General features: G+C 48.8%; 1 protein-coding gene and 1 non-coding gene across 4 annotated transcripts in view; both read left to right on the top strand.

Moving 5' to 3' along the window:
- SLC25A37 (solute carrier family 25 member 37) overlaps window positions 1-26856 on the top strand; it is a 49720-nt gene that overhangs the window by 6941 nt on the left and 15923 nt on the right. Inside the window, exon 2 of one of the 3 annotated variants that reach the window (XM_021001211.2) lies at window positions 1829-1933. The exons of 1 other annotated variant lie outside the window; for it this stretch is intronic. In XM_021001211.2, coding sequence (XP_020856870.1) covers window positions 1931-1933 — 3 coding nt within the window. In that variant the 5' untranslated portion in view covers window positions 1829-1930. Of the gene's footprint in view, window positions 1-1828; window positions 1934-21605; window positions 21950-26856 lie in introns of those variants that run through there. One more of the 3 variants, XM_021001210.2, reaches the window with a different exon arrangement.
- Window positions 16446-16690, top strand: LOC144456068 (small nucleolar RNA SNORD17). Its single transcript, XR_013484974.1, has one exon. It is a non-coding gene; the product is annotated as a small nucleolar RNA SNORD17 (small nucleolar RNA).

Here is a 26856-nt window from a genome sequence, read left to right as displayed (position 1 = left end):
TAACAAATAGCCCGATGTTTGAAAAATGAGATTTGTCGATGCTTTTTGCCTTTCTGAGAGGCAGTAGTGGTTAGGAGGCTGGGCTTAGGAAAACCATGCTATCCATGGGACCCTGGGCAAGCACATAGTGGCTGGGGAGCTTGGACTATCAGATTGCAGAGGAGCTGCTACCTGTACCCACAGAAGGAGTTTTTTTATCTGGAAGTTTCCTATGCTTGTGAAGTAGCCGGAATCCTGGCAGAACTCTCCCCAGTTACGCCTAATCCAGTTGCTTTGGCCTGAGAGTGCAGTGTTCTGTCCCCGTGGTTCCACCCCTCTCTTCCGGGAAAAGGGAGGCCTACAGTTTCTTCTGTTTTCTGGGCCTAATAATAGTTATTCCTTGGGGTATAACTCCCTGTTAGGGCTCTTTACCTGATTGAGGTAATTGTGTGCCTTACTTTCCAGAGGACACCTCTCCCTTTATTCCGCATCGGTCCAGACCAGCCTTTCCCATCATGCCTTATACTCTTTGATAAACGGCCTCCACCAAATAAATACATTTGTACGTGCTGCCACCCCCATCAGAGTGTAAGCTCCTTGAGAGCAGGAACTGATTCATTGTTTTGTCTTTGTATCTGAGCCACCTAACATGTGCCTGGCACATAGTAGGTGACTAATAAATGCTTGTCGATTGATTGAATGGCTTATTTTTCTCTGACTTCCTTGGGGTGTATGTAGGTATACACATATGTATCTGCATACATGCACACATGTAGTTGCAGTAGCTCAAACGAAACATGAGATGTGCCAATTTCGAGCCATTGCCACTTGGATGTTCAGACAGACTGTTTGTGGCTGACCGGTGGTAGAGCGGTGTTGGTCTGATCAGACAGTGGGACACACAGTACCCTGACCTGGACGTAGTGATGCCATTTTGGTCCCTTCCATTACGATGGCCAACAGCAGCCAGTCTACATAGCCACATAGACATGTCGATCTGTAAATACACATATGTGTGTGTGTCTTCTACCTATCTGTCCTTATATTTGCTGGGTCCGAGCCCAAAGAAGCAGCTGAGGCCCAGAAGGGTGAGATTTCCAACCATCAGTAATAGTCTTGCTGACCCAGTGCTGATGACTCTGGTCCCTCTTTTCCAGGTTTGTGGGTTCTTACCCCTGGCTTTCTACACAGAGGGTTGTTTTCCTGTCCTACCCCAGAAAGCAGGGCTTCTCTGTGGGATCCCATCTGCTGCTTTCTCCGGGCCCCCCCAGGGCCAGCCCATAGTCCACGTGCAGCCCAGAGGGGCCCTGTGTGGGTGTTAGGTGAGTTCTCTGGGCCTGTCTCTTTCCCCCTTCCCCCTCTCCTGCTCAGGGGATTAGCCCGGCTGCCTGCCTTCTGGAGGAGGAATGTGGGAGCAGCTGGGCCTGGCTGATGTCCCCAGGTTTTAATGAGGAGGCTTCCTGTGGCTGGAGTCTGCCTCCCTCTCAGGACCTCCAGTGGGGGAAGCAGGGTTCTGACTCTTTGACTTAGCACCTCCAAATCCTAGGCCCTCAGGGTTGGAAAGAACCTTATAGGTCATGTGATCCAACCACCCAAAATAAGAATCCCATGGAGACCCTCTGACTGTCTCTGCTTGGATACCCCCACTGAGGGGGAGCTCATTTCCCTACTCCTTCCTATGGTGTGCATCATCCTCAGGGAGGCCTTATAGGTCCTTCTCTCCTATAAGTATAAAAAATAATATAACAAATGATTAATGATGTTAGAATCATATAATCTTCTAAAGTTTGGCACCTCACAACAACCCTGGGAAGTGGTTACTACAAGCAGTGTTGTCTCCATTTTATAGATGAGGAAACTGAGGAGGATAGAGGAAGAGTGGCTGACCCTGGGGCACACTGCTAGTCAATGGCTGGCACACAGAAGGCGATTAATAAATGCTTGCTGATTAATGGTAAGTGCCATCGCCAGTCTGTCCCTACTCCCATGCCCAGGGCACTCTCCACTGGGCCACGTTCTCCTCTGGCCAAGTGTCTCCATCCTGGCTCTGGGTCTGCCCAGCAGAGAGGTGGCAGAAAATCAGCTCCTTCTCCTTGTCCGGGGGACAGCCCCCCCCGAATGAGGCCTGAGATGGGGTAATGGTGGATGTGGCTTGTGTACAAGCCGGGGGGGGGGGAATTTGCCTTAACTCCTCAGTGAGGATTTATTAAGTACCTACTGTGTACAGCCTGGGGATACTTAAGAAACAGAAATAGTCTCTGCACTCAGGGAACTTGCCGACCTATTAAATTACATACTTTTCCATGTGTAAACAACATATGAAGTAGTGAGAAAACTCCCTCTACCAGGAGTTGCAGTAGTTTTCTCTGCTCTTCTTGGGGTTCATCTTGGACCCTATTATACTTACACAACATTCAGTTTTGTTTTTAGTTTTGTATTTTAAAACAAATTTTTGTAAGATGGGGATGGGAAGGGGGGAATAAACATTTATAGAGAGCCTACTATGTGCCAGGCCCTGGGCTAACCACTTTACAATTATTATCTGATTTGATCCTCACAACAATGCTGGGAGGTAGGTGCTAGCATCGTTATCATTCCCATTTTACAGATGAGGAAACTGAGGCAGAAAGCGGTTAAGCGACTTGCTCAGAGCATACAGCTAGGTCACATTTGAACTCAGGTCTTCCTGACTCCAGGCCTAGTGCTATATCCACTGGGCCACCTAGATGTCTAATAGAGTGAACTACAAACTCAGTTTCCCCATCTGTAAAGAGGAGAATTAGAACTGATGATCTGTAAGGTTCATTCCAGCTGTAAGTGAACCTGTGACCTAACAGGCTAGTTTATTATAGAAGCTGTGGGGGCAGCGACTAGATGTCTCACTGTTGGCAGCACCCTAGTAGGTGCTTAGTAAGTGCTCCTGAGATCAAATGGTTCCAGAATTGTGAATTGCTTTCATAAACCCAGCTGTTGGGTTGGCCAAACAAATATGGTCGTTATCTCTCCACACTTGTTTTTTCCTTTCTTTCCTGATAAAAAGCTTATTCATGGAGAGCCATAATTAGAACCAATGGTGTCAGCTTCCGGGCTTGGGTCTTTGCCCTGCTGCCTTTCCCCTCTGGTGAAAACTGGGGGGTAATGCTTCTGAACTGGACCTTTTGGGGCCTTTGATGACATCTCCTCTGCAGAAAGCTTATCAGGCATCTCAGCAGACACATGGGTGATTAGCCTCTGAAGTGAAGAGCTGTCCCCCAGAATGGCGGCCTCGCCCTTTTAAGATGGGATGTGAACAACAGTGATCTTGAGTCACTGGGGTAAATATTCTCACCTTTGACTGCCTTCATTTTTGCCTTACACATAGTAGGTGCTCATTAAATATTTGTTAATAGTTTGAGTCACCTGGGAGATGTCTCTGGACCTTTTGTGGATGTTTGTCAAGGAGCCATCTAAGTCATAGCTGGAATGGACCTTGGAGGCGATTTAATACAAACCCCTCATTTTACAGATGAGCAAACAGAGGCCCAGACATTAGATGGGAGTTACAAGGGTACGAAGTCAGAGCGAAGATTTGAACCCAGGCCAGCCAATTTCCCCTATGCCATACTCCCTCTAAGCCCTTCTCTCTCTCTCCCTCCAGCTATCCAGCTGCCCACTCTGTACTGCCCACACTTAGGTATGATGAGGGTCTCAATCAAGCAGGAGGCAGTTAGAGTCTCTTATGGATGTACAAGAGAGATAATACCAGCTATTGTGGATTCAGAGTTGGAATAAGACAGCCATGCCCTTGAAGAGCTTACAATCACTTGGAGGGAATAAGACAAATGCATAAATAGTTATGATATGTTATATGCATAAGCTATGAAAAAGATTCTCAAAAGGAGATTTGGGTGGAGGAAATCGGGGAACACTTCATGGAAGTGGTGACACTTTCAGTTAATCACGAGTACCTATGTGTCAAGTACTGTGCTTAGGGCTAGAGATGCAAAGGTAATGATTGAAATAATGCTTACTTTCTAATGGGGAAAACAGTAAATTCACATGTAAGTATAAGCAGAATAAATATGAAATAAATTTAAGGGAGGGATGGTGGGCACCATTAGTTGGGGGGAGAGCAGATTAGGAAAGACTTTATGCAGAGGATGGTGCTTAGGCTTTGTCTTGAAGGAAGTGAGGGATTCTGTGAGACAGGTGAGGAAGGGAGGGCCTTCCTAGTGCAGGGGATAGCCAGTGCAAATGGATGGGTGTGGGAGACGTGAGTGCTGTGTGGATGGAATAGAGAAAAGGCCAGTTTGGTCAGGACTTAGAATACAGGCAGGGGAGTGACATATAATGAGGCTGGTAAGACAGATTGTAAAGGACTTCGAAAGCCAGGTGGAAAAATTTATATTTTCTCTTAGAGGCAATAGGGAAAGAAATACTGAAGTTAACTGAGTTGGGGGGAGAGTGGGGTCGGATGTTTGCTTAAGGAGAATCACTTTGGGAGTTGTGTGGTGGATAAACTGGAGTGGAGAGAGATCTGATTCAGGGAGACAAATGCCTTCATATTTTTATTTTATTTTTTCTCAATTATGTATAAAAACAATTTTTAACATTCATTTTAAAAAATGTTCAGTTCCAAATTCTCTCTCCTTCTCTCCTCCTCCCCTCTCCTTGAGAAGACAAGCCATTTGCTATAGATTATACATGTGTAGTCATGCAAAACATTTCCATGTTGGCCATGGTATATAGGAAAACTAACAAAAAACCCAAGAAACATAAAGTAAAAAAAAGATTTTTAAAAAAATTTTTAAATTTTTATTTTTTAGGCAATTGGAGTTAAGTGACTTGCCCAGGGTCACAGCTAGTCAGTGTTTGGTCTGAGGCTGGATTTGAACTCAGGTCCTCCATGACTTCAGGGCTGGTACTCTATCCATTTGCCACCTAGCTGCCCCGCAAAAAAGATGTGTTTTGATCTGCACTCAGACGACCTCAGTTCTTTCTCTGGAGGTGGATAGTATGTTCAGAATTGTTTTGTATCATTGTATTGCTGAGAATAGCTAAGTCTTTCACAGTTGATCATGTTACCGTATTCCTGTTACTGTATACAATGTTCTGGTTCTGCTCACTTCACTTTGTATCAGTTTGTAGAATTCTTCCCAGGTTTTTCTCAGAGTATCCTGCTCCTCGTTTCATATGGCACAATAATATTCCATCAAAATCAGAAAGCACAGCTTGTTGAGCCATTCCCCAAAGGATGGGTATCCTCTCAATTTTCAGTTCTTTGCCACCACAAAAAGAGCTGCTACAAATATTTTTGTATATGGGGGAGACAAATGAGGAGGCCATTGCAATAGTCTGGGCCCAGGCGTCCACCATGAAAGGAGCAAGATGGAGTCAGACACAAGAGACACCATGGAGGTCAAAGGATCTGACCACTGACTGGGTCTGTCTCGTGAGGGAGAATGAGGAGTCCTGCTTAATGATGAGATTTTGAAACTGACTGTGGGGAAAGTTGATGATGTATCTAACAAAAAGAGGGAAGTTTGGAAGAGGGGCAGTGTTGGGGTGGGGAAATGCTGAGTTCTGTTCTGGGCTGGCTGAGGTCTTGAGCCGACAACGGGACATGCAGGAGGAAATGTCCACTAGGCGTTTGGATGTCTTGGTCCGGGAATTATCTGTGTAGAGATGATAGATGAACCCATGGGAGATGATGTAGGCGCCAAGAGAGGGCAAGGAGAGATTTTGCTGGGTGGACTTACCCAGATGGCAGATTCCAGGCTTGGGGGAGGGTAGGCCCAAAGGCCTGGAGATGATAATGGGCAGTGGGAGATGAGGGGGTGGGGAATGTTACATTCTAGCTGCAGTGTAGAGGGAGGAACAGCCAAGGGAATGGGGGCAGCAGAAAGAGCCCCCGATTTGGAGTCAGGATGCCCATGGGCAAATGCCTTGCTCTCTCTGGGTTCAGTCCCCCCCCCCCATATGATGAAAGAGTTAGATTATTTCTAAGTTCCCTCCCAGACTGAGGAGGCACTTTCTACTTCATGGACATCCTGCCCATGGGCATGCCAATCACGACCTCCCTCCCTGTTTGCCAAGATTAGTCACTGGGGGAGGGCAGGCATGTGGGCTGCTATGAATTGCCTTAAAAACACAAACACAGAAGCTCCTTTCCTTCCCCCCTCTTCCTTTCCTCCCCTTGCTCCTTCCCCTCTCTTTTTCCCTCTCCCTCTTTCCCTCCCTCCCCCCTCCTTTCTTCCCCTCTCTCTCCCTCCTTCTGTCCCTCACTCTCTCCTCCCCTCCTTCTCTCCCTCCTCCTATCCTTCTCTCTCTTCCTCACTCACCCATCCCTCCATGGCTCTCCTCGCCTTCCCCACCCCCATCAGTTGTTCTAAAAGGGGAGCAGGGCCAGCACTCATCCCCTGCCTTAGATGTAGTGGTTTTGTTTTTCTTTTTTTCCTGCCCCGAAGCATTTTCTGAATAAAGACAAGCAAAAGTGTGGACATCCACGGGGGAAAGTCTTAGCAGGGTGGGGTCTCTTGCCCAACCAGGCGAGCAGGTTTGTGCAACATCTGGTTGAAGTTGGGCCATAGGATGGGGCAGAGGGCAGTCACTATGTGGGTCTGACTTGGCCTGAGGGCTCAGCCCTGTTCGGGGAACGGGGGGGGGGGCACTAGGTCACTCAGTCCTGGGGGGAACCTTAGAAAATCCTGGCCCAACCCTTCCTGCTGGGAGCTCAGTGGGGGGTGGGGCTGGATGGCTTTTGCTTTCATCATACCTTCATTTACATATATACTCCCCAGCCCCACCTAAGCCAAGAAAGGAGGAAAAGGCAGCTCAGCAAAACCAACCACCCCAGCCTCCACATCTGACTGATATATGTAGTATTCCACACCCATAGCCCCCAGCTTGGACAAAGGGAGGGAGGTACATTCACTCCTCTTTTCTGCTAGGTGCAAAGCTTCGTGCCAAGGCTGGGGAAAATAACTGAGTTTCACTTTAGTTTGCTTCAGCTTTGTTTTATTAAGTACCATAGGTTCATTCAGTCAACGAGCATTTATTAAACACTTACCGTGTATACCAAGCACAGAATGCAAAGAGGAAAACAGGCCCTGCCCTCAAGAAATGTATATCTCTTTTCAGAGAGACTTTGTATATTATTTATGCACTGATATACAAAGTATTTGCAAGAAAAAAACAACTAAGTAACATTGAGCCTAGCAGTTAGGATCAGAAAAGACTTCATAGAGAATGTGGTGCTCAAGCAGAATTCAAAAGGATACTAGGATTGTAAGAGGCTGAGAGGTGAGGAAAGGGCATTCTAGGCATTGGGCACGGCTCATGCAAAGGTGTGGAGATGGGAAATGAAGTAGCCCATTTGGCTGGACCTTATCGTGACCATCCCATGCATTGTTCTCTTGGTTTGGCTAACTTCACTTGGCCTCAGCCCACGTGAGGCCTTGCAGGTTCGTGGAATCTCCCCATTTTGGCATTATTCTGCAATAATGGTGTTGCATTCGTGTGCTTCAATTTGGCTCTGCCACGTTCCCATTCGATGGGCATTCCCTTTGCTACCACAAGGAGGACTGCTCTCAGTATTTTTTGCCTTGGGGCACGTGCCTGCCCCCTTGTGTGGCTGAGTCTACAGGTGTGGACGACTGTCCAGTCAGGACCAGCTGGTTTGTCTGTCATCGCCCCTCTCCCTGCCACTCTTCAATGTCTTCTGATGTCATCTTTGCCAAATCCGAGCCTGATATGAAATGCCTTTCCCTTATTGAGGAGCCAGAGCATTCTTTCATATGGTTGTGGGGATAGCTTGAATTTCTTCTTTGTTCATAATCTCAATGTTCATAATCTCAGTCTAGGTATTCAGATCCTGTCTCAGGCATTTACTAGTTATATGTGCCCCTGGGCAAATCACTTAACCTCTCTGGTCCTCAGTTTCCCTATCTGTAAAATAAGGAGGTTAGAGTTATTGACCTCTTAAGTAAGGTTCCTTCTAGCTCCTATGAAAGGAGGCTCTTTCCCTGGCCTGAAGTTGCCCTGCCCTCGGCAGCTGGGGCTTTCCCTAGCCATCCCTCTACATTTTATCTTTCCTCCTCTTCCCACATAAGCTCATTTGTTGGAATGGAAGAGGAGGAAGTGGGAGATGGGACAAAAGAGCCTTTGGGATCCTTTGGCCTGTCAGCTCAGGGAATTGAGTGGAAGGGCTGGTGAAGAGGGTACTGCACCCTGCCTGGCTTGGCTCAGGGGAGATGGAGAGTTGCTTGCAACACACGGGAAGCTTCTCTACCTGCTGGGAAACCCTTCTCCCTGGCTCTGACCCCCTGGCTGACCTCTGCTCCTGGTGCCTCCTTCTGTGAATGGCAGAGCTGACCATGGGAGGTCTCAGGGCCTTCATGAGAGTTGTGGCAGGGGGGCTAGCTGCTTTGTGGATGGGAGAAGCCAGACCCGAGAGGGGTGAGACAAGGCAGCTGAGGGCATTCAGAAAGGCTTCCCCTTGTCAGCCGTGTTATAGGGAGTGAAGTTCTGTGTGGCTGACGCCTGGCTTGTGTGTGTTAGGCTGAAGAGCACAGCTTTTATGGGACCCTCCTTGAAGAAGAGTTAGGAAGCAGCTTCTTAGAGCTCAGGAGGGTCCAGCCTCCCCTTTATGGATGGGCTGACTATGCCCTAGCAGAGACTGGCAGATGGGCCTCTAGCTGTGGCCCTGGAATCCAAGGCCTTGTGGACACTTACAGGCCCTGTGACCCTGGATAAGTCATTGAACTTCTGAGTCTCAGTTTCCTCATCTGTAAAATGGGGGTAATAACATCCCCTGCCCCTCCCCATCACGGGGTCAGTGTTTGTTTTGTTTTGTTTTTGGTTAGGCAATGGGGTTAAGAGACTTGCCCAGGGTCACACAGCTAGTAAGTGTTATGTGTCTGAGGCTGGATTTGAACTCAGGTCCTCCTGAATCCAGAGCCGGCGCCACTTAGCTGCCCCAGGGTCAGTGTTTGTAAAGTGTTTTTTTTGCCGAGCCTGATGTGCCCTGTAAGCACCGGCTACTGCTGCTGTTGTTATTTTGGTCTAGACTTGTAATTTCTCTGGGCTTGGGACTTCCCAGTGACTAACCTCCTCTATCAGTGATGACCGACCGACCAGACGAGCTGTCCTGGTGGGGTCTGGTGCTCAGAGGTGCGGGGTTGCCACAGCACAGTGGTATTGCCAACTCGATTATCGTTGTCGTCACGGTGACAGTGACGTAGCATCAGCAGAGCAGACTCGGAGTCTCCGGCTCCTCTGGCAGTTGCCACAGCCTTGGGCATGTCTGTTTCCCTCTCTCCTCACTTTCCCATCTCTGAGATGGGCCTGTTTTATAGGGCTGCTGGGAGGTTGATGCTTCCTTTGCATAGCGTTACCCATAGAAAAGGGAGAAGATGTTATTTATTCACTCTTGATGGTCATGCTTGTGTCTGTGGGAGGGGTGTGAGTGTCCGAAGGTCTCAATGACCAGCTGAGCTTCCACGGCTGACAGGAGCCTAGGTCAGGAGCTGAAAGGGACTCTAGAGGCCCCACTTTGCTGTTTGGAGAAACTGAGGCCCAGACTGACTGCATGGTGTGGAGGATAGAATGCAAGATTCCGGTGCAGGCGCCCTCTGGCACAGGGGATGACCCTCTCAGGCAACCCTCCAGTCTCCCAGAAAAGCACCTTCCCACCATCCTAGACCGGCGCTGGTGGCCCAAACATCATCATTATCTTGGCTAGCATACATGGAAGGCTTTAAGGAACCTGAGCTAGATGGTGGAGTGACTTGCCCAGGGTCATACAGCTCTGAAGTGGCAGAGGCCCGGCACCATTCCGTCGGCTGCCACCTGGCTATTTTGTGGATAATTTTTAATGAAAACACTAAGAACTCCATTTGCCTGGCATTCTACATGCATTATTTTGTTTGAGCCTTTTGAGGTGGGTTCAGTTCTTGTCCCCATTTTACAGATGGGGAAACTGAATCTCAGAGCTGTTATGGGACTTGAAGGGGTCCCACTGCTAGGTGTCGGTTGTGGATTTGAACCCAGTTCTTTCTGACTTTATCCTGCCACCCAAAAGAACTGTGGGGGAGGAGGGGACGTTTCCGCTGACCAGGCAGCCACATCCTGTTACCTCCAACTGGTTCTGATACCGGATCCCCGGCCAGGCCTCCGGAGGGTTTTATTTCGGGCTTATTTGTTGGCCTTGGTGCCTAACCTCGAGTACCAGATGCCCAGAGACAGGCCTGGCTTGGCAAAGATGAGACCCTGGGCTCCACGGGGCTCGGCAGGGCCGCCACCCACAGGCCTGCGCTGGCTGGGCAGCCCCTCGGGGAGGGGGCGGCTTTGGCCTTTCCTGGGGGAGCTGGGGGTTGAGTCAGTGTGAGAGCATGTGGCAGGGAGAGTGTGGCTTGGATTTCATGGAATGGCCTGATTGGGGTTTCAGCATGGGGTGAGGAATCAGGCATTTTTGGTCCAAGAGTTCAAGCCCCCAAGTTGTACAGGAGGCCAGGGAGCCATCTTCCTCCTTCTTTTCTTTCCTTTCCTTTCTTCCTTCCTTCCTCCTCCCTCCCTTTTTTCTTTCTTCTTTCCTTCCTTGGTCTCTTTCTTTCTGTCTATATCTCTCCTCCTCTCTCCCTTTCTTCCCTCTTTCCCTCTCTTCTTTTCTTTTCTTTCTTTCTTTCTTTCTTTCTTTCTTTCTTTCTTTCTTTCTTTCTTTCTTTCTTTCTTTCTTTCTCTCTCTCTTTCTTTCTTCTTTCCTTTTTTCCTTTCCTCCTTCCCTTATTTTCTTTCTTTTGTCTTTATTTCTCTCTTCCTCTCTCCCTCCCTTCTCTCTCTCTCTTCTCTCTCTCTCTCTCTCTCTCTCTCTCTCTCTCTCTCTCTCCCTCATCTCCTCCTTTTCTTCTTTTTCTTAATACATTTGAACCTTGACTTTCTGAAGCAATCGCTGACTAATAGCTAACTCTGTGGGCCAGGCAGATTAGGAAGAACCAAGCCTCCAATCCGCTTTCCTCTTTTAAAGACAGGTGCTGATTTACTGCTGTTCGGGCCTGGCCTAGTGGACAGAGACTTCCAAGACTGGAAGCCTGCCAGCTGCCTTGCTGGGTTGTGTGACCTTGGCTGAGTCATTTGGGCCTCTCTAGACTCCAGTCTCCTCATCTGTAAAATAAGATCATCTCAGGCACCGCGAGGATTTCCTCTTAAGAGTTTACCACCTAATTGTGTGCACTGGGGCTGACTGCTGGGACTCCAGTTCTCTCCTCCTTGGCCTTTCTCAAGGCTGGGAGCTGGAGTCAGAATTGAAATCGGGCAGTTGCATATCTCATCCATTCGCCTAAGGCCTTAGTGGTAATGAAAGCTCATATGTAGCACTTCTCATTGCCCAGAACCCTTTCCTCCCAGCAGCCCAGGGAAGAAGACTCCCACCAACGCCCAAACACAGGACCCTGTAGCTCTCTAATGACCAGGGCTTTGGACTCTCTCAAATGGAGCTAAGTTATTCCCACTTTATAGAGGAGGAGGCTGAGACTCTGAGGCGGACAGTGACTTGTCCACCATGTTGAGGCAGTGCTGGTTTTCAAACCTAAGCATCAAGGTCCAAGATTTAGACCTAGAAGGAAATTGAGGGATGTCCTCTAGCCCACTCCTTCATTTTACAGATGAGGAAATCAAGGCATTGAGAAAGCTGAAGTGACTTGCCCAGGTCAGATTTGTGTGTGAGGTCAGATTTGAACTCAGGCCTTCCTGACTCCAGCACTAGAACCTCATTCAGGGGACCGATCAGCTGTCGATTTCTGAGCCGTCCAGTGGAGGTGTCTTGTCAGGATAATACTTAGCCTCCCTTGGTGGGGAAGTTCTGGGAGACTGGCTTCCTTGGCTGCCCTGTTCAGGGGAGTTCTGGGCCACTCAGGCTAGCCGCTTCTTCATTGAAAGTTCCCAGAGTTCCTTCAGATGACTCTGGAACAATCCAAACTCGCTCGGAACGTGTGGTTTTTACTGGAAGATGATTTTAATTGAAAACAGGTTTCTGGCAGCAGCTCCAAGCGATTTGGCGGAAGATGGGTGAAGGGGCCAGGGAGGATCATGGGACATGTTTGTGTAACCCTGAAGCTGCCAGTAGATGGCCGTGAGAATGGCTGAATGCAGTTTGGAGGCATAGGGAAAAGCTGCCTGGAGAGCCAGACTTGTTCACAACTCCATCTGCTCTTGAAACAGTGTTCTCAGCAACTATTTGGAGTGAGTTTAAAGGTACTGGTCCCCTACTAAGTAGAAGTCATTGACTTGGCAAGCATCTTTTAGATGCCTTTGGGGTTCCAGGTACTGCTCTAGATGTCGGAGATTCAAAAAGAAACACAAGATAACCCTTTGGAAGTAAACATTTTTATTGTCCCCATTATACAGATGAAGAAATTGAGGCCCAGAGACTTGAAGTGACTTGTGTAGAGTCACATAGGCTAGTTACTGTCTGAAGAAGGACTAAACTAGCTGTGTGACATTGGACAAGTTATTTGTTGGGCATCAGTTTCCTCATCTGCAAAGTGGGAGGAGGGAGATTGGATTTCAAGAGTGGCTTCTGGTCAGTTCTTGATGACCTGTCCTGGTATCTCTTCACTTTACAGGTCAGCACAGATAAACTGTTGAGTGTGTATACTGACTTGTGAATTACATTATCATCACAGAAAGACTGTCAAAGTCAGTTCAGCATCCGTGTGAATTACCATGTAACTTTTTAGCTTTAACAAACATGCGTGTAAGAGACACTGTCCTGGGTGTTAGGGATAAAAAGGTATGCATACACCGCACTGACACTGCTGTCAGTGAGCTTATGGTCAAATAAGGGAAAACTTGTACAAAAGCAGCTGTGTGTGATACAAAGGACAGCACATGCAAGCAGTTGTCCAGGCAAAATAGCATGAGAAACAGTAGGAAGAAGGGGGAATCCCTTTCATTTAGGCTGAAAGTGGGGAGTCCATCATGGAGGAGGTGTCATCTGAGTTGCGACTTGACCCAGAATCTGGGCAGATTCCAAGGATGGAGGGGAGGACCATTTGAGGAAAGGTGTGGAGATCGGAAAAGACAAGGTAAGAGCAGGAGATATAGAGACCAGCTGTTTGCCTTTGTAATATGAGAAGACCAGAATGATTGTTGAGAGCCTTGGGATAGCTTGGGATTGCTAGCTAATTCACAAAGTACTTGAGAGCCCTGCTGCCCACACCAAATACCTCCCATCCATCCATCTGTCCATCCATCCATCCGTCTGTCCGTCTGTCCGTCCGTCCATCCATCCATCCATCCATCCATCCCCTTTTCTCCACTCGTGGCCCCCACACTAGTTTGGGATCTCATCACCTATATTGGGAGCATTGCAATTATCCTAGCTGTTCCCACCCTTCACATAGCTGCCAAGTTGGTATTTCTAGAGAACAAAACTGTGACCACATCAGTATTCAGGCACTTCTCATGGCCCCTGCTTGCCTCTAGATGAAAATACAGCTCCCCTCTTTGACATTTAAAGCCCTTCCCGATCCTTCTTCGGTTGACCTTTCCAGGTGCACTTCACCTGACTAATCTGGGGCGACATCTTGCCTCTGTCACCATGGGAGCCTGGAGGGAGGTCCCATCTCGATGCTGTCTGGCCAGCTTCTTGTTCCTCACAGGCTTGCTGCCCCATCTCTTACCTCCAGGCCTTTGCACTCCATTGCTGTCCCTCCTCACCTTGCTTGCCAGACACCTCAGCTCTCCTCTCACCTCTGTGACATCTTCCTTCCTGTGCACGGCGTTGTGCTCTCTCCCTTGCCACTCTTTGGAGATGGCTTCTTCACGGAGTTCACATTGCCCTGGGATCTGTGGAAACAGCATTGTCTCCTGGCCAGAGGCCGGATAGTAGGAATCGGCCTGTGTTTTAGCTTCCAAAGGGCTGTCCTTAGAGACATTATCTCACCAAATCTGTGACCCAGGTTCTGTTAATTAGCCTCTTTTGGCAGAGGAGAAAACTGAGGCCCAGGGTCACACTGCTAGTAATCCTCTGCTGTGAGATCTCCTGGACTCCATTCATTCAATAAACATTTATTAAGCCCTTGTTGCATGCCAGGCTTGTCATTATTCCTCACTCCTTGTGGAAACTCCCTGAGGGCTTCCTCAGTCCTTCTGCCAGCAAACATTTAGCACTTACTGTATGCTAGACCCTGTGCTAAGCATTAGAAATACGTAGGCAAAAGCAAATCCTTCCCTGCCCTCAAGGAGCTTCCACTCTGGTGGGTAAGTCTATGCACTCTCCCTCAGGCTGCTTTTCTTTCTTCTCTTTGGACTCCCTGTCCTGGCTCGGAGCTTGGGATGTAAAAGCTGCCTCTGGATGAGATGTTTACTCAGATGGGGTCAGCTGAGACCTTGGAGCCTTGTTCTCTGGAGTTCACTGGCTTGGAGGAAAGGCTTCCTTCAAACTCTGGGAGGTTCAGATGACCCAAGAGAGAAGGGCCCAAGGAGATTACTACTGCAGTGGGGCTGGGAAGTCGGTCAATGAGCATTTATTAAGCGCTCACTGTGTTCCAGGCAGTGGACCAGTTCCATTCCTCAAAGGGCTGGAGGAAACTACACATCTATAGGTATATTAAAAACAGACACCAGATAAATTGCAGGATGGGAGTTGGGGAATTAGGGAATAGCCATGGTTGGATGAGGGGTAGGGAAGTCCATTGAAATGGTGCTTTAAGGTTTGCAAAGTGCTTCCTAAATAGTATTTTATATGATCTGCCATTTTACAGATGAGGAAACTGAGACCAAAGGTGTTTTAGTGACTTGTCCAGGGTCACACAGATAGTGAGTATCTGAAGCTGGATTTGAACTCAGGTCTTCCTGACTCCCAAGTCCAGTTAGTTGTCTGTTCCTTGTACTGTCTTGCTGCTTCATGTTAGAGATGGCATTTGAGCTAAGTTTGAAGGAGCTGTGGAATTCTAAGAGGTGATTGGGAAGAGTGTGCATTCCAGGCTAGAAGGACAGACAGGCCACGCAAAGGCCTGGAGATGGGAGATGGAGCGTTGTGTGAGAGAAAGGAGACAAAGGCTAGTTGGCCTGGACCACAATGGGCTTTGAGGGAGAGGGGGGTAAAGTGTGTATAAGGCTGGAAAGGTAGTTTGGGCTGGGCCATGGCCAAGGTCACTGAGAGCTGGCCCCTGCCCCCAGATTGGCTGGTTGGGAATAGTCTACACCTGTTGTCCCCCCAGTAGGGACCCACCCTCAAGTGGAGGAGGGTGGCTCAGGGGTGAGGCGGGGCAGTGTTCCTAGGGGCCCCTCCCTGAGCCTTCGTTCCTGTTGAAGACCTCTGGCAAGTTCAGCTTTGGGGAAGCTGAGTCACAGAGAGGCCAGCTGGCCGGGCTGAGGTCAGGAAGATAGCCTGGGTTAGAGGAGCCCCTGGCAGCCCTGCCTGTCACCCTGGCTGAGGGCTGGGCTGGGGAGGCAGGCTGAGAGCCACAGAGAGGAGAGAGAAGGCTGCCCAAGCCCTAGTGGCCTCCTACTTTTATGAATTTCATTCATTCACTCAACAGACATCTACTTTCTGGCCTTTCATATGTCTGTGTTGTCTCCCTTGTTGAAACACTTAGGGAGGCAGTGTGGAATGATGGAAAGAACATTTCCTCTGAAGTTAGGGGATCTGGATTCAAATCCTGCTTGGCTGGCTGGCAGGCAGGCCAGTTCATCTCCCTGGGCCTCAATTTTCCTAATCTTTGAAAGAGGGGATTAGACTAGACCTTCCCCCTCTGACTATGGTCTGTGACAATGCAGGGAGGGGTCACTCCCAGGTCCTCAGTCTTCTTGTCTTTAAAATGGGGAGAGGGAAATGGAGGTTCCTTCCAGCCCCAACACTTATGGGCATTTTGAGAGAGAACGCTCAGCGTCAATCAGTGAACCAGCTTTTCTGTTCTGGGCATTGTGATTGTAGATCCCCTCCCTCCTACCCCAGCCCTGTAGCAGCTTCCATCCTCCTTGGGGGTGGGGGCACGAGGTAGTCACATGATAATATGCAAATAGAGGCACACTGATGGAGGGAGGGGTGCTAGCAAAGATGATGTATGGAGATTTAATTCCTACTTTTTAAGCTCCTACTATAAGCCAGGTCCCTATGGATACAGATACAGAGGAGACAGAAAGAATTTATGTTCTCCTGGGGTCCTGCAGAGATGGAAGTGGGACCTTTCCTTCCCTCTGAGAACTCCTATTCCTTATTCTCCTGGTGCCTGGACTTTGTAAGCTGCAGAACACTCTAGGAATGTGAATGGAGAAGAATCTGAATGGTCTGTGAGCTCCTGGAGAACCGGGACTTTTTTGCATTTCTTATTAGAACATACGTAGGTCCTTAACAAATAAATGCCAGTTGACCAACCCAACTGACTGACTGACTGACTCCTTCCTTGAAGGTGGATCAGGTCCTTTTCCTTTGGACCCTTCCCCTGGTTTGGCCCTTGGATCAGAGGCTCTGGCTGGCATGGCCTGTGGAATGATGATGACGTTCATCCATTCTCCAAGCGTGCTGCCTGTCCTCCTGGCCTGCTTTGGGACTCTCGTTCTGGGGGCTCTGAGCTATGCAGCCACCACACTTCGTGAAGTCTTCTAGCGTTCTGTTGGGGACAGTGGGTGGGTGTGGGCCTGTGATCAGGAACGAGACAGTGGCAGCCAAGATGGTACCCTTCTGTTTGGGGTCCCATTGGGCTGAGACGAAGGCTGATGGCCTGATCACACGCCGTGCGGTTTCTGAACTCCAGAGAGCACAGCCAGGAGTGATCTGGGATGGCCACAGGGTTGGTCCTAATGGAGGAGCTCCGAGGGCTCTTCAGGAAGGACCAGCTGCCAGTGGGGTTCAGATAGTCTGTGACTTCTGGTCAGAGGGCTCATTGGGAGGGAGGCAAAGTTGTTGACCCTCCGAAGGCTGTGGTGCCTTGTAATGATTAACCTGTCCCTTCTTTTACCTGTCCTGAAGGGCTGTTGGGCCATGGCCAAGAAGAGTGATTTTGGGCCACTCTCTTTGCCAGATGCCAAGTGTGGGAGCTGCAGTTTTTCCAGATAAATCTCCCTCTTCTACAGACCCTTTCTTTCTGACTCAAGAATCTTGTAGGAGAAGTGACCATGCTTCGTATCATGAGCAGAGAAGAAGTCAAAGAGGGAATGGGTCAGGAAATTGAGGCAGAAGGGAGGATTTGCTCAGGGCGCCGTAAAAACGAGGTATCATGGAAAAGACCCTTGATGAGCAAAGAAGCATTGATGTCCTTTATCCCTGAGATTCTCCCCAATTTATCCTTCAGACACCTCATTTGTTCATGGTTGTCTGTGGTGGGCACTGTTGTTTTTTGCCTGTCTTTGTTTCCCTCAATGCCTGGCACATAGTAGGGAAGTTATCAGTGCTCCTTCCCTTTCCTTTCCTCTTCTGAACTTCCTCTGTGGGGGTAGAATGGGGAAATGCTCTGATCCTGTGATTTCCTTGCCTTCCCAGTATGCAAATCATTTAACATTATATAAACCTTTTAATATTACGCAAATATTGGAAGTCATCCTTAAAACCAAGTGCCTGATTTGTTCTGGTCGGGGAACTTCCTTTTCCTTGGGCTCCAGCTGGCCTGCATCCAGCTACCCTGCCAAAGGGGCTGGTGCTGGCTCTCAGGTGATAATGGGCAGGGCCTCCTGGACCATCATGGGGCGGGGAGAACATTGCACCCTGGGATGCTGGGCTCCCTCTAAGGCCTTTGCTGTAAAACACTGGATTTCCCGGTCAGCTTTTGGGACAGCCTCTAATCCCTCCTCCTCCCTTCACATCTCAGAATCAAACCAAACAGCAGATTTAAAAAACCCACCCAAACCCCCCAAACCCAGGACGAATGGTGAGCGATTATTTGCCTTCCTGAAGAGTTAGCTTTCCAAGACTGCCATGACTTTTGGCATGGGAGCTGTACCTGAGATTTCACTGGACCATAGGTTTAGAGCAGAAGGATGCCGTGGGGTCATTTTATAGGGGAGAATCCCAGGGAGGGGAAGGGATTTATCAACCCAGGGTCACAGAGATCAGTCAGTGTCTGAGGGAAGATTTGAACTCAAGGTTTTTCTGACTCCAGACCCCAAACCGTTCCCTTTATAAAGGAGGAAATGGAGGCCCAAGAGGTTAAAAGACATCATCTTCATCATGATCATGATCATGATGACAATAACCACAACAGTGATAATAGATCACATTTATGTGGTGCTTCCTATGTGCCAGGTACTGTACTAAGTGCTTTACGATGATTATCTCATTTGAGCCTCACAACAACCCTTCGAGATAGGCGCTATTATCTCCATTTTACAGATGTGAAAACTGAGGCTGGAAGAGGTTTTTGCCAAGGTCTGGTGCTCTGTGCACCATGGAGCCACCTAAGTGCCCCAGGCTTGTCCAGGATAGAGCTGGAAGGGACCATAGAGCTCATCTATACCAGCCCCTTCATTTTACAGGAGATGGAACTGAGGCCCAGGGAGAGAGACTTGTCTAAGGGATGACATTTGAGGCAGGCAGGCTCTTGTTTTTGTGATTTTTCCTTGGTTCCTGCCCCCAGTGGTTAGCACAGGGCCAGGCACACAGGCACTTACATGTTTGTTGACTTACTGATGACTGGAGAGGAAATGATGATGGTGATGGTGAAGATGGTGATGGTGGTGATGGTGATGGTGATGATGGTGATGGCGATGGCAATGGTGATGATGATGGTGGTGATGGTGATGGTGATAATGGTGATGGCAATGGTGTTGATGGTGATGGTGATGGTGATGGCAATGGTGATGATGGTGGTGAAGATGGTGATGGCAATGGTGATGATGGTGATGGTGATGGCAATGGTGATGATGGTGGTGAAGATGGTGATGGCAATGGTGATGATGGTGATGGTGATGATGGTGATGGCGATGGTGATGATGGTGATGGTGATGATAGTGAAGATGGTGATGGTGATGATGGTGATGGTGATGGTGAAGATGGTGATGGTGAGAGAGATAATGATGATTTTCTTTTAATCTCCCTTCTGTTGACTGCAGGCTCCCAGGGGGTGAGTGTTAGAAGGCTGGATGGCTGAGACTGAGTGAGGCTCTGCTGCATGGGCTTTTTGAATCTCTCAGACTCAGACAGGGACCAAGGAGCCCAAACACCACTGGTATACAGCCTCCTAGTCTTCTTCCCCTCCCCACCCGATCCTTTCCCCAGGCTGGCCTTCCGGGGCCCTTGTGACCGGTGCCTTAGTCTTGGAGAGACTCGGCTATAATTAGCCAGAAGTGAGAGTTGGCACCTCCCTCCTTGACCCCACCTCTGTCTCCACCCTTGAGGTGGTGACAGATGCTTACCTGGGGCAGAGGGCCCAGGAAGGCTCAAGGCTGGGATGGTGGGTGATGTGTTTGGGGGCTCTGAGGGGAGATCCTTTGGCTTTGGTGAACTTGCATGCAAAAAAAAAATAGGCTAACTGGATTTCACTATGATGGTTTCCTTTGGAAGCCTATGCATTTTATTTTGCATATGTAGATAATTTCTTTCTCAGAAGGAGCTCATCAGCTTCCCCCAACTGCCACAGGGACATGGGATGCAGAAAAGATGCCCCCTTGCCTTAGAGCCCATCTGTTCTAACCCTCTCCTTGTTTTTGTACATGAGGCAACTGAGGCCCAGAGCAGGAAGGCTCCTTGCTTGGGGTCCCCCACTGCCAGGCAGTGGCAGACCCAGCATTTGCCCCCAGGTCTGTCCCCTGCCTCTCAGTGCTGAGCTTTAGCTAATTCACAGCTTAGGTGGTAGTTGCATCTTCAGTCCTGTTGGACCCTTGGGCTTTGTAGTACCCAGGATTTTGAACGGCCCCTCTGTCAGACTTTCCTGCTGATCCAAGGATTCTGGACTCCTTGGAGCCTTGGAGGATGGGATACTGTGGGAAGTCTCTTTGCTCTCTTTCCAAGTCTTTCCAAGTCACTGAGGCATCTTGAGGAAGAGCAACTTAGCAATGTGTGAACAGGGTACACTACCAGCCTTGGAATCCTGAAGACTTGGGTTCAAATCTCAACGGTCTTGGATCCTACAGGTTCCCTGCCTGTGAAGAGGGGCATCATAATTACCTGTAGAGCTTACCTCAGAGCTTCTAAGAGAGTGTCTAGTGCTTCTACAGACTTCAAAGTCCTGTCTAAATGTCAGGTATTACTGTTATAATAGGTGTGCATGGGAGCTTTAGGCAAAGCTAGTATGGGATGACATATGATTGCAAAATCCCTCAATTAGGAGATGAGGATTTGCTTACAAAGGAGGCTGTCCAGGCTGGGTGGGTAGGTTTGTGGACCGAGGTTCAGCTTGGAGTCAGAGCTGGGATTCTGGTCCTGGCTTGGGCTGGTTGAGAGCTGTGTGTCTCCTGGCTGAGTCTCAGACTCCGCTCATCTGTCAAATGTCCAGGAAGGGGAGGGGGGTTGTTGTGGATTGAGTGCTGGGCTTGCAGTCAGGATGGGTCTGGGTTAAGATCCCATCAACTGACACTACCTATGTGATTTAGCCTCTCTGATCCCTGTTCCCTCATTTGTAAAGTGGAGGTGATAACCTGTGCTGACCAAATCAGAAGGTGCTTGTGAGGCTCATATAAAGGAACATGTGGAAAGTGTTTTGTAAGTTTTAAAGTGCTGTAGAAATGTCCATTATTATTATTTATTATTATCAACAGTAATAGTAATAAAGACTCATGAAAGTACAATCTGAAGTCAAAGGGACGTGGATTCGAATGTTGGCCCTGCTGCTTAGGATTGTTATGACTCTGGGCCTGGGGATTTTTTCCTTTGCAAAGTGACCTCTGAGGGCCCTTCCCTGTCAAGCTGTGATCCTGTGATTCTTCCCATTCATCCATATCACTGTCTCCCTAACAGTGACTGCAGGCTCCTGGGGGTGGGTGTTCAGAAGGCAGGCTGGTTGAGAGTGGCTGGCCAGTGTGAACTAGAGGGAGGCTCCCCCTCCTTCAGGATTCTCCTTAGGTTCCTCCGAGTTTGGCATCCCAGAGTGACGCTTGCTTTTGTAGGAATCCCTCGGTTGTGTTTTGGGTTGGGATGGTATTTGTCGTGGATGGCATACAAGTGTGTGAGGACATAGATGGATGCAGAGGTGTCCCCTCCATCCCTTTCCCAGTGCCGGATTGGACTGAGACTTGGCATCCAGCCTTGGCCCTGCTGCCTCTTTTCCTCGGCAGAGTCGTCGGGTGGTTGGCTAGTTGGCGGCCTTGGGCCCCGATGCCTGGAGGTGGAGCCAGCTGCCTTTTGGGCTTACAGGAGTCTGGCGGAATGGGGTGGACTTTAGCAAGGTGAGGGCCAAAGAGCAGAGGCCTCCCTCAGGAGGGATCGGCCCTGCCCTGCCTTGCCCAGCCCTGCCCCGAGGACCTTTGTGTGGGTAATCTGACCCTGGCAGTGTCTTTCAACGTGGGGGCCTGCCTTTCTTACGTAATAGGGGCTCATGCAGTGGCGGGCAGCTCCTTTGTAGTCATACCTGATTGGTGTGTGTGTCAGGGTGCTCCTTCTCTCATTCGATCAGGCTCAGGCCAGATTGAAGGCCCTTCCCAGACCATCGAGTTTAGCCTTTTTTTTTTTTTAATCTTTCTTCCATGCCTTTGCTCGTTTACAGTTTACTTACGCCCTCTCCCCGCATTGGACCTGCCTTTGTAACAGACTCACAGTCGACCATAGGGAAGGACTTCCTGTGACAGTGTGTGCAACGTTTGGGTCCTGTGGGCCCTCGCCTCTCTACTCAGCAGAGCACAGGAATGGTGTTTCCCCTGCTGTTCTCCTGTCCCCTCCCCGTGTTTCACTTCCCTTGAGTAACAAAGAAAACCGCTTCAAACCAGTGGCCCAAGCAGGCTTCTCCAAGCATGTATGCAGTAGTACAGTCCAGTCACACCCCACCTTTCTACTCAGAGGCCCAGCATGGACCGTGCCAGTGAGACAGCATGGAGCAGCCTTGTGATTGGGGCTTCATTTGAGGTATTTCAGTTACTGTGTCTGTTATTTTGTGAGTTCTGCCTCATCCCTGAAAGTCTGGCCAGGTTTCTTGGAATTCCTTGATTCTTTGCTTTTAGAGGCAGTGATTGGGCTGGGGCTGTGATTTCATGAGTCAGTCAGCTGCTTAGCAAACACTCATCAGGGCCTGCTGTGCGCCTGGCACGTTCTTAGGCTGAAGGTACAAAAAAAGGGAAGAGGCGGTTCATGTATGGGCAGCCCCGAGGAGCCCATAATCTAACTGGGGAGACAACGTGTGAGCATGTATGCACGGACAAGCTGCAGATGGTCAGCAGGGGAAGGTGGAAGAACTGAGAGGTGCTGGGAGCGGCTTTGGGCAGATGGAGAGTTCTAGCTGAGACTGAGAGGAAGCCAGGAGGTGGAGATGAGGAGGGAGGGCATTCCAGGCATGGGGGCACAGCCAGAGAAAATGCCTGGAGTTGGAAGATAGACAGTCTTGGGTGAAAAACAGCAAGGAGGCCAGTGCCGTTCGATGGAAGATGTCTCAGAGGTGGAAGTGTAAGGTGGGGTGAAGGTGGTGCTTTGAGGAATGAGCTTTTCAGGCTGTAGTGTGCTCCAGAATGGGGCTCTCTTCCTCCCTCTTCCTGGGGAGCTAGTGTGGCTGTAGGGCAGAAGTATTTCTCAGGTCCGCCTTCCACTAATGACGATGGTAATAATTCCCACCTCACTTTGATCTTCACAACAGCCCTGGAAGGCTGTTAGTGTTATTATCCCATTTGTCAAATGAAGCAGTTGAAGACAGGCAGAGGTTAAATGACCTCCCTTCATCACACAGTAAGTATCTGAGACTAGATTTGAACTGGAGTCTTCCTGACCCCATGTCCAGTGCTTTACCAGCTATACCACCAACTGCCCTAAGAACACTGGTCTTTAAAGTCAGAAGGCCAAGGTGTGAAACCCATCTTTTGCAGTGGATAGAGTCCTGCATCTGGACCTGGAGTCAGGAAGTCCAGAATTCAAATCTGGCTTCAGATACTTAGTAGCTGTGTGACCTTGGACAAGTCACTTAACCTCTCTCTACACTCAATATCCACTCTATTACTAGATGCTTCCCATAGGGCCCTCACTGATGACCTCTCCAGCCTTATTTCATATTTTTTCTCACCTTTATACAATGTATTTTCTAATTGCATATTAGCTTTTTAATGATTAGATTTGTCTGACTGTGGAATGAATTTTCTCAGGAACTCGTGAGCTCTGTCATTGCAAGGTGTGAATGTACAGGCTGGGTGACTTGGTCGGAGGTGTCGTAAAAGTGTTCTCTTCTTCAGGAGTGTTGGTCAGTCTTGTCCTGTTCTTTGTGATTGCATGTTGGGTTTTCTTGGCAGAGATACTGGATTTTACAGATGAGGAAACTGTAGCAAACAGGGTGAAGAGACTTGCACAGGGTCACGTAGCTAGTAAGTATTTGAGGTGAGATTTGAACTCAGGTCTTACCGACTCGAGGCCCAGCCCTCCATCTACTGAGCCACCCAGCTGCCCTTCTTCAGGAGTGGGCTGTTTGAGATCAGGGTTTCTTAATCTATGGGTTCATGGATGGATTTCAGGTAGTTTGTGAACATAGATGGGGAAAAAATACATCTTTATTTTCCTAACTTCTGGTTGCCTTTGCAATGCTGCGTATTTTATTTTAAAAACACGATCCTGTGGAGGGGTCCCTAGGCTTTGCCAGACTGCCTGCTGAGGGGACCGGAACACAAAAATAGTCAAAGAAATTCTGCTCCCGATGACCTCCAAGGCTCCATCCATTGGAAAGTCTCTGATCTCTTGGCAAATGTATTTGTGTTGGTGATGCTGGCTTGTATTGTGGGACTGTGTTTTTGGCACCTAGGAACACTGACGAGCATTTCTAAAGACTGGCCATGGGCTGCCTCGAGCCTGGGTGAGTGATATCATGATAGTTTCACCATCATGGTGGCTGCCATCTTCTCTGGCTGACTCCAGACCTCTTGTGTCCACTCTCAGTTTTCATCGGCAGTATGGCTGGTTCCATGAAGTTCCAGATATACAAATGCTACCTTGATGTGGCTTTGAGCTCTTGCTGTCTCACCCCACTGGCCTTTGGGGTGAGGGGAAGCAGAGCTAGGAAGGCCTTGATGCGCTAGCAATGACATCATGCTGACCTCATCCTGGCTGTGTCGTTTGCACGAACAGATTGCCCGCACGAACAGATTGCCCGGGACCAAGGATTTCCTCCTATATTTAAGTGGGTGGCTGGGATGGGGGGAAGGGAGGATGATTTGTAGTTCTGTTTGTGTGTGTGAAGGGCCAGCTCCAGGCAGGGGTGCTGTCCTCTGCCAAAGCGTCCTTGCTCAAAGATAGTCAGCGGGAAGGTGGCCTTGTGGTTTCCTGAGTGTTATCCGCCGACCTCCAGTTCAGGTCAGAAAACTGCATGACCAGCAACACTTGGAGGTCTCTGATGAGGGGAGAGCCTTTGTAGGAGAGGCTTGTGGGGTCTGGCCATATAAACAAGTCCACCCAATTGGTGGCAGCAGCTGGGGATGACACCCATTTCTGCCCATTTCTCTTCCTATTCATAAATTAAAGAAATTGGGATTAAAAACTGGTGTTTTTTAATAATGCTTTAGCAAAGCCCTTTGATCTTTGGAACCAGGCTGCGATGTAGGTGTCTGTGGTGCGAGGGGGTGCAGGTGGTAGAATGTCTGACTAGGAGTCAGGGAGAGCCGTGTTCAGAGCCTATCCCAGACATTGATTTACTAGCTTTGTGACTGATTCTGTGCTGCAGTTTCTTCATTTGCCAAATGGACTTTGTGATGGCCCTTACCTCACACGACTGCCTCGAGAATCAGATGAGAGAACAGATGGAAAGCACTCACTCAGGAAACCTTGAAGCTGATATAAATGTTAGTGATGACCATCTCTGTTATTCAGATGAAGAAACCAAGGCTGAGAGAGGTCACAGGAACATAGATCCAGAGCTGACCACTGAGTCCAACACCCTCGTTGGACACTTGGAGAAACAGGCTCAGAGAGGAGAGGAAGAAGCTTGCCCAGGTGTGGGCTCTTCTCCCCAAGCAGATCCCAGCTCCTCTGGGACCTAGTGGGTGGCCTCTGAAAGATGAAAATGGATCACCCTCTGGCCAACCTGGTGAAGAGGGGCAGAGATTTGAATGACAGATGCATTGTGGCTCCCCTTGCTCATAGAGCTTTGGCCAGTCTGGGGTCACTGCCAAGTCCTGAAGAACGTTTATTAGTGGGGTGTGTGTGTGTGTGTGTGTGTGTGTGTGTGTGTGTGTGTGTGTATACACATGTGCATATGTATGTATGTATCTATACACTATACACACACATAAAAATATACACACTTAAGTATTCTAATATAGTCATAACAGTTATTGTTATTATTGTTATATAAATTAAAGGGAGGCATTATGGAAAAATACACGTTTATGTATTGTAATATATTACAGTCATTATTATAACATTTATTGTTGTTATTCTTATTATTGTTATATAAATTAAAGGGAGACATTATGGAAAAAGAGCCAGCTGTAGAGTTCCAGGGAAGACCTGGCTGCATTTCCTGCCTCTGCTGCCCGCTGCCTGTGTGACCTTTGGCAGACCACTCAATGACTCTGTGCCAGGAGACCCTTCACTGGCAGAGGAAGTTTCTTCATCTGGGAATTCCCTTAACTGATGATATCATAGGACCAACCCCTTTCCTTATCTTAATTAGAATATCTTTGGAGGATGTGTGTGTGTGTGTGTGTGTGTGTGTGTGTGTGTGTGTTATGAGACATTTATCATCCCTGAGGTACCTCACCAGGACATGCAAAGGCAGGACTGGAATCTTTGGCCTTTGGGTCTGCTGCTGAGTGAAGGATGGAGAAGCCTAGAACTTTAGGAGAAAGAGGGACCTCTGAGGCCATCCCCATGCCTTGTGGGTTCTGCTATCTCCAAATTTTTTTTTTGAACTTGATCTCTGATTTCATTGGGATGATAGTGAGTATGATAGTAATAATGGCTAGCATTTATATAGGGCTTTAAGGTTTGCAAAATCCTTTACATCGATTCTCATTCATTAAAATAACCTTGTGAAGTAGGTGCTGTCATCGCCAACTTAGTGGTGAGGAAACTGAGGGGGAGAGGCTAATGATTTACCCAGGATCACACAGCCGGCAAGTGTCTGAGGCAAGAGTTGAACGCTGGTCTTTCTGACTCTGAGTCCAGTGCTTTGTCCGTTATCCATCTGCCTCAACTGTAGGAAGCTCCCTTTACCAGTGTGGGTTGGCTCCTCCCAGCTCTTAGCCAGCTGCCTGGGCCCTGGAACTGTAAGGGACTTGACCCTAGTCCCTCAGGCAGTTTGTTGTGAGCGCAGACTCAGAGGTGGTGGGGACCTCTGAAGCTAGTCTAATGGAGGTCCACTCTGCCATTCTATAGGTAAGGAAAGCCTTTGGAAGTTAAGTGACTTGTCTGAACTCAGGTCTCCCTGACACTGTCATGTCTTTCCTCCACATTTGAGAGATGGAGAAGCTTCCTTTCAGGATAGCCTATAGATTCTCCTCCAGTCAGATGGCTAGGGAATGTCTGGTGAGATTGGATCCCAGGTCTGCCTGATGCCAAGTCCAAAACTTTGGCCGATCCCTCAGATTGCCTTCTGGCTCCCGGCCCAGTCTTCCTAGAGTCTCCCAGCAGGCTGGGAGCCCCCAGAATATCTGATGAGTCGCTCCTCTCGCCAGAGTTGGGTAGGCCCCCTGAGGTCCTCTGGCCCCAACAGAGAAGGAAGCTGAGGCTTAGAGAAAGTAGGGACATGTCCAAGGTGACAGAGACCATTCTAGACCCCAGATCCCCAGCCCTCCCTCTATCATTGGCTGCTAATTTTGTGAGGATTATCATTGTGTTCTAATAGT

This window comes from Phascolarctos cinereus, unplaced genomic scaffold, assembly GCF_003287225.1.
Source record: "Phascolarctos cinereus isolate Bilbo 61053 unplaced genomic scaffold, phaCin_HiC Scaffold_2;HRSCAF=192, whole genome shotgun sequence".
NCBI classification, from domain to species: Eukaryota; Metazoa; Chordata; class Mammalia; order Diprotodontia; family Phascolarctidae; genus Phascolarctos; species Phascolarctos cinereus.
The sequence above is the reverse complement of the archived record's forward strand: the minus strand, read 5'-3'. Positions and strand labels throughout refer to the sequence as shown.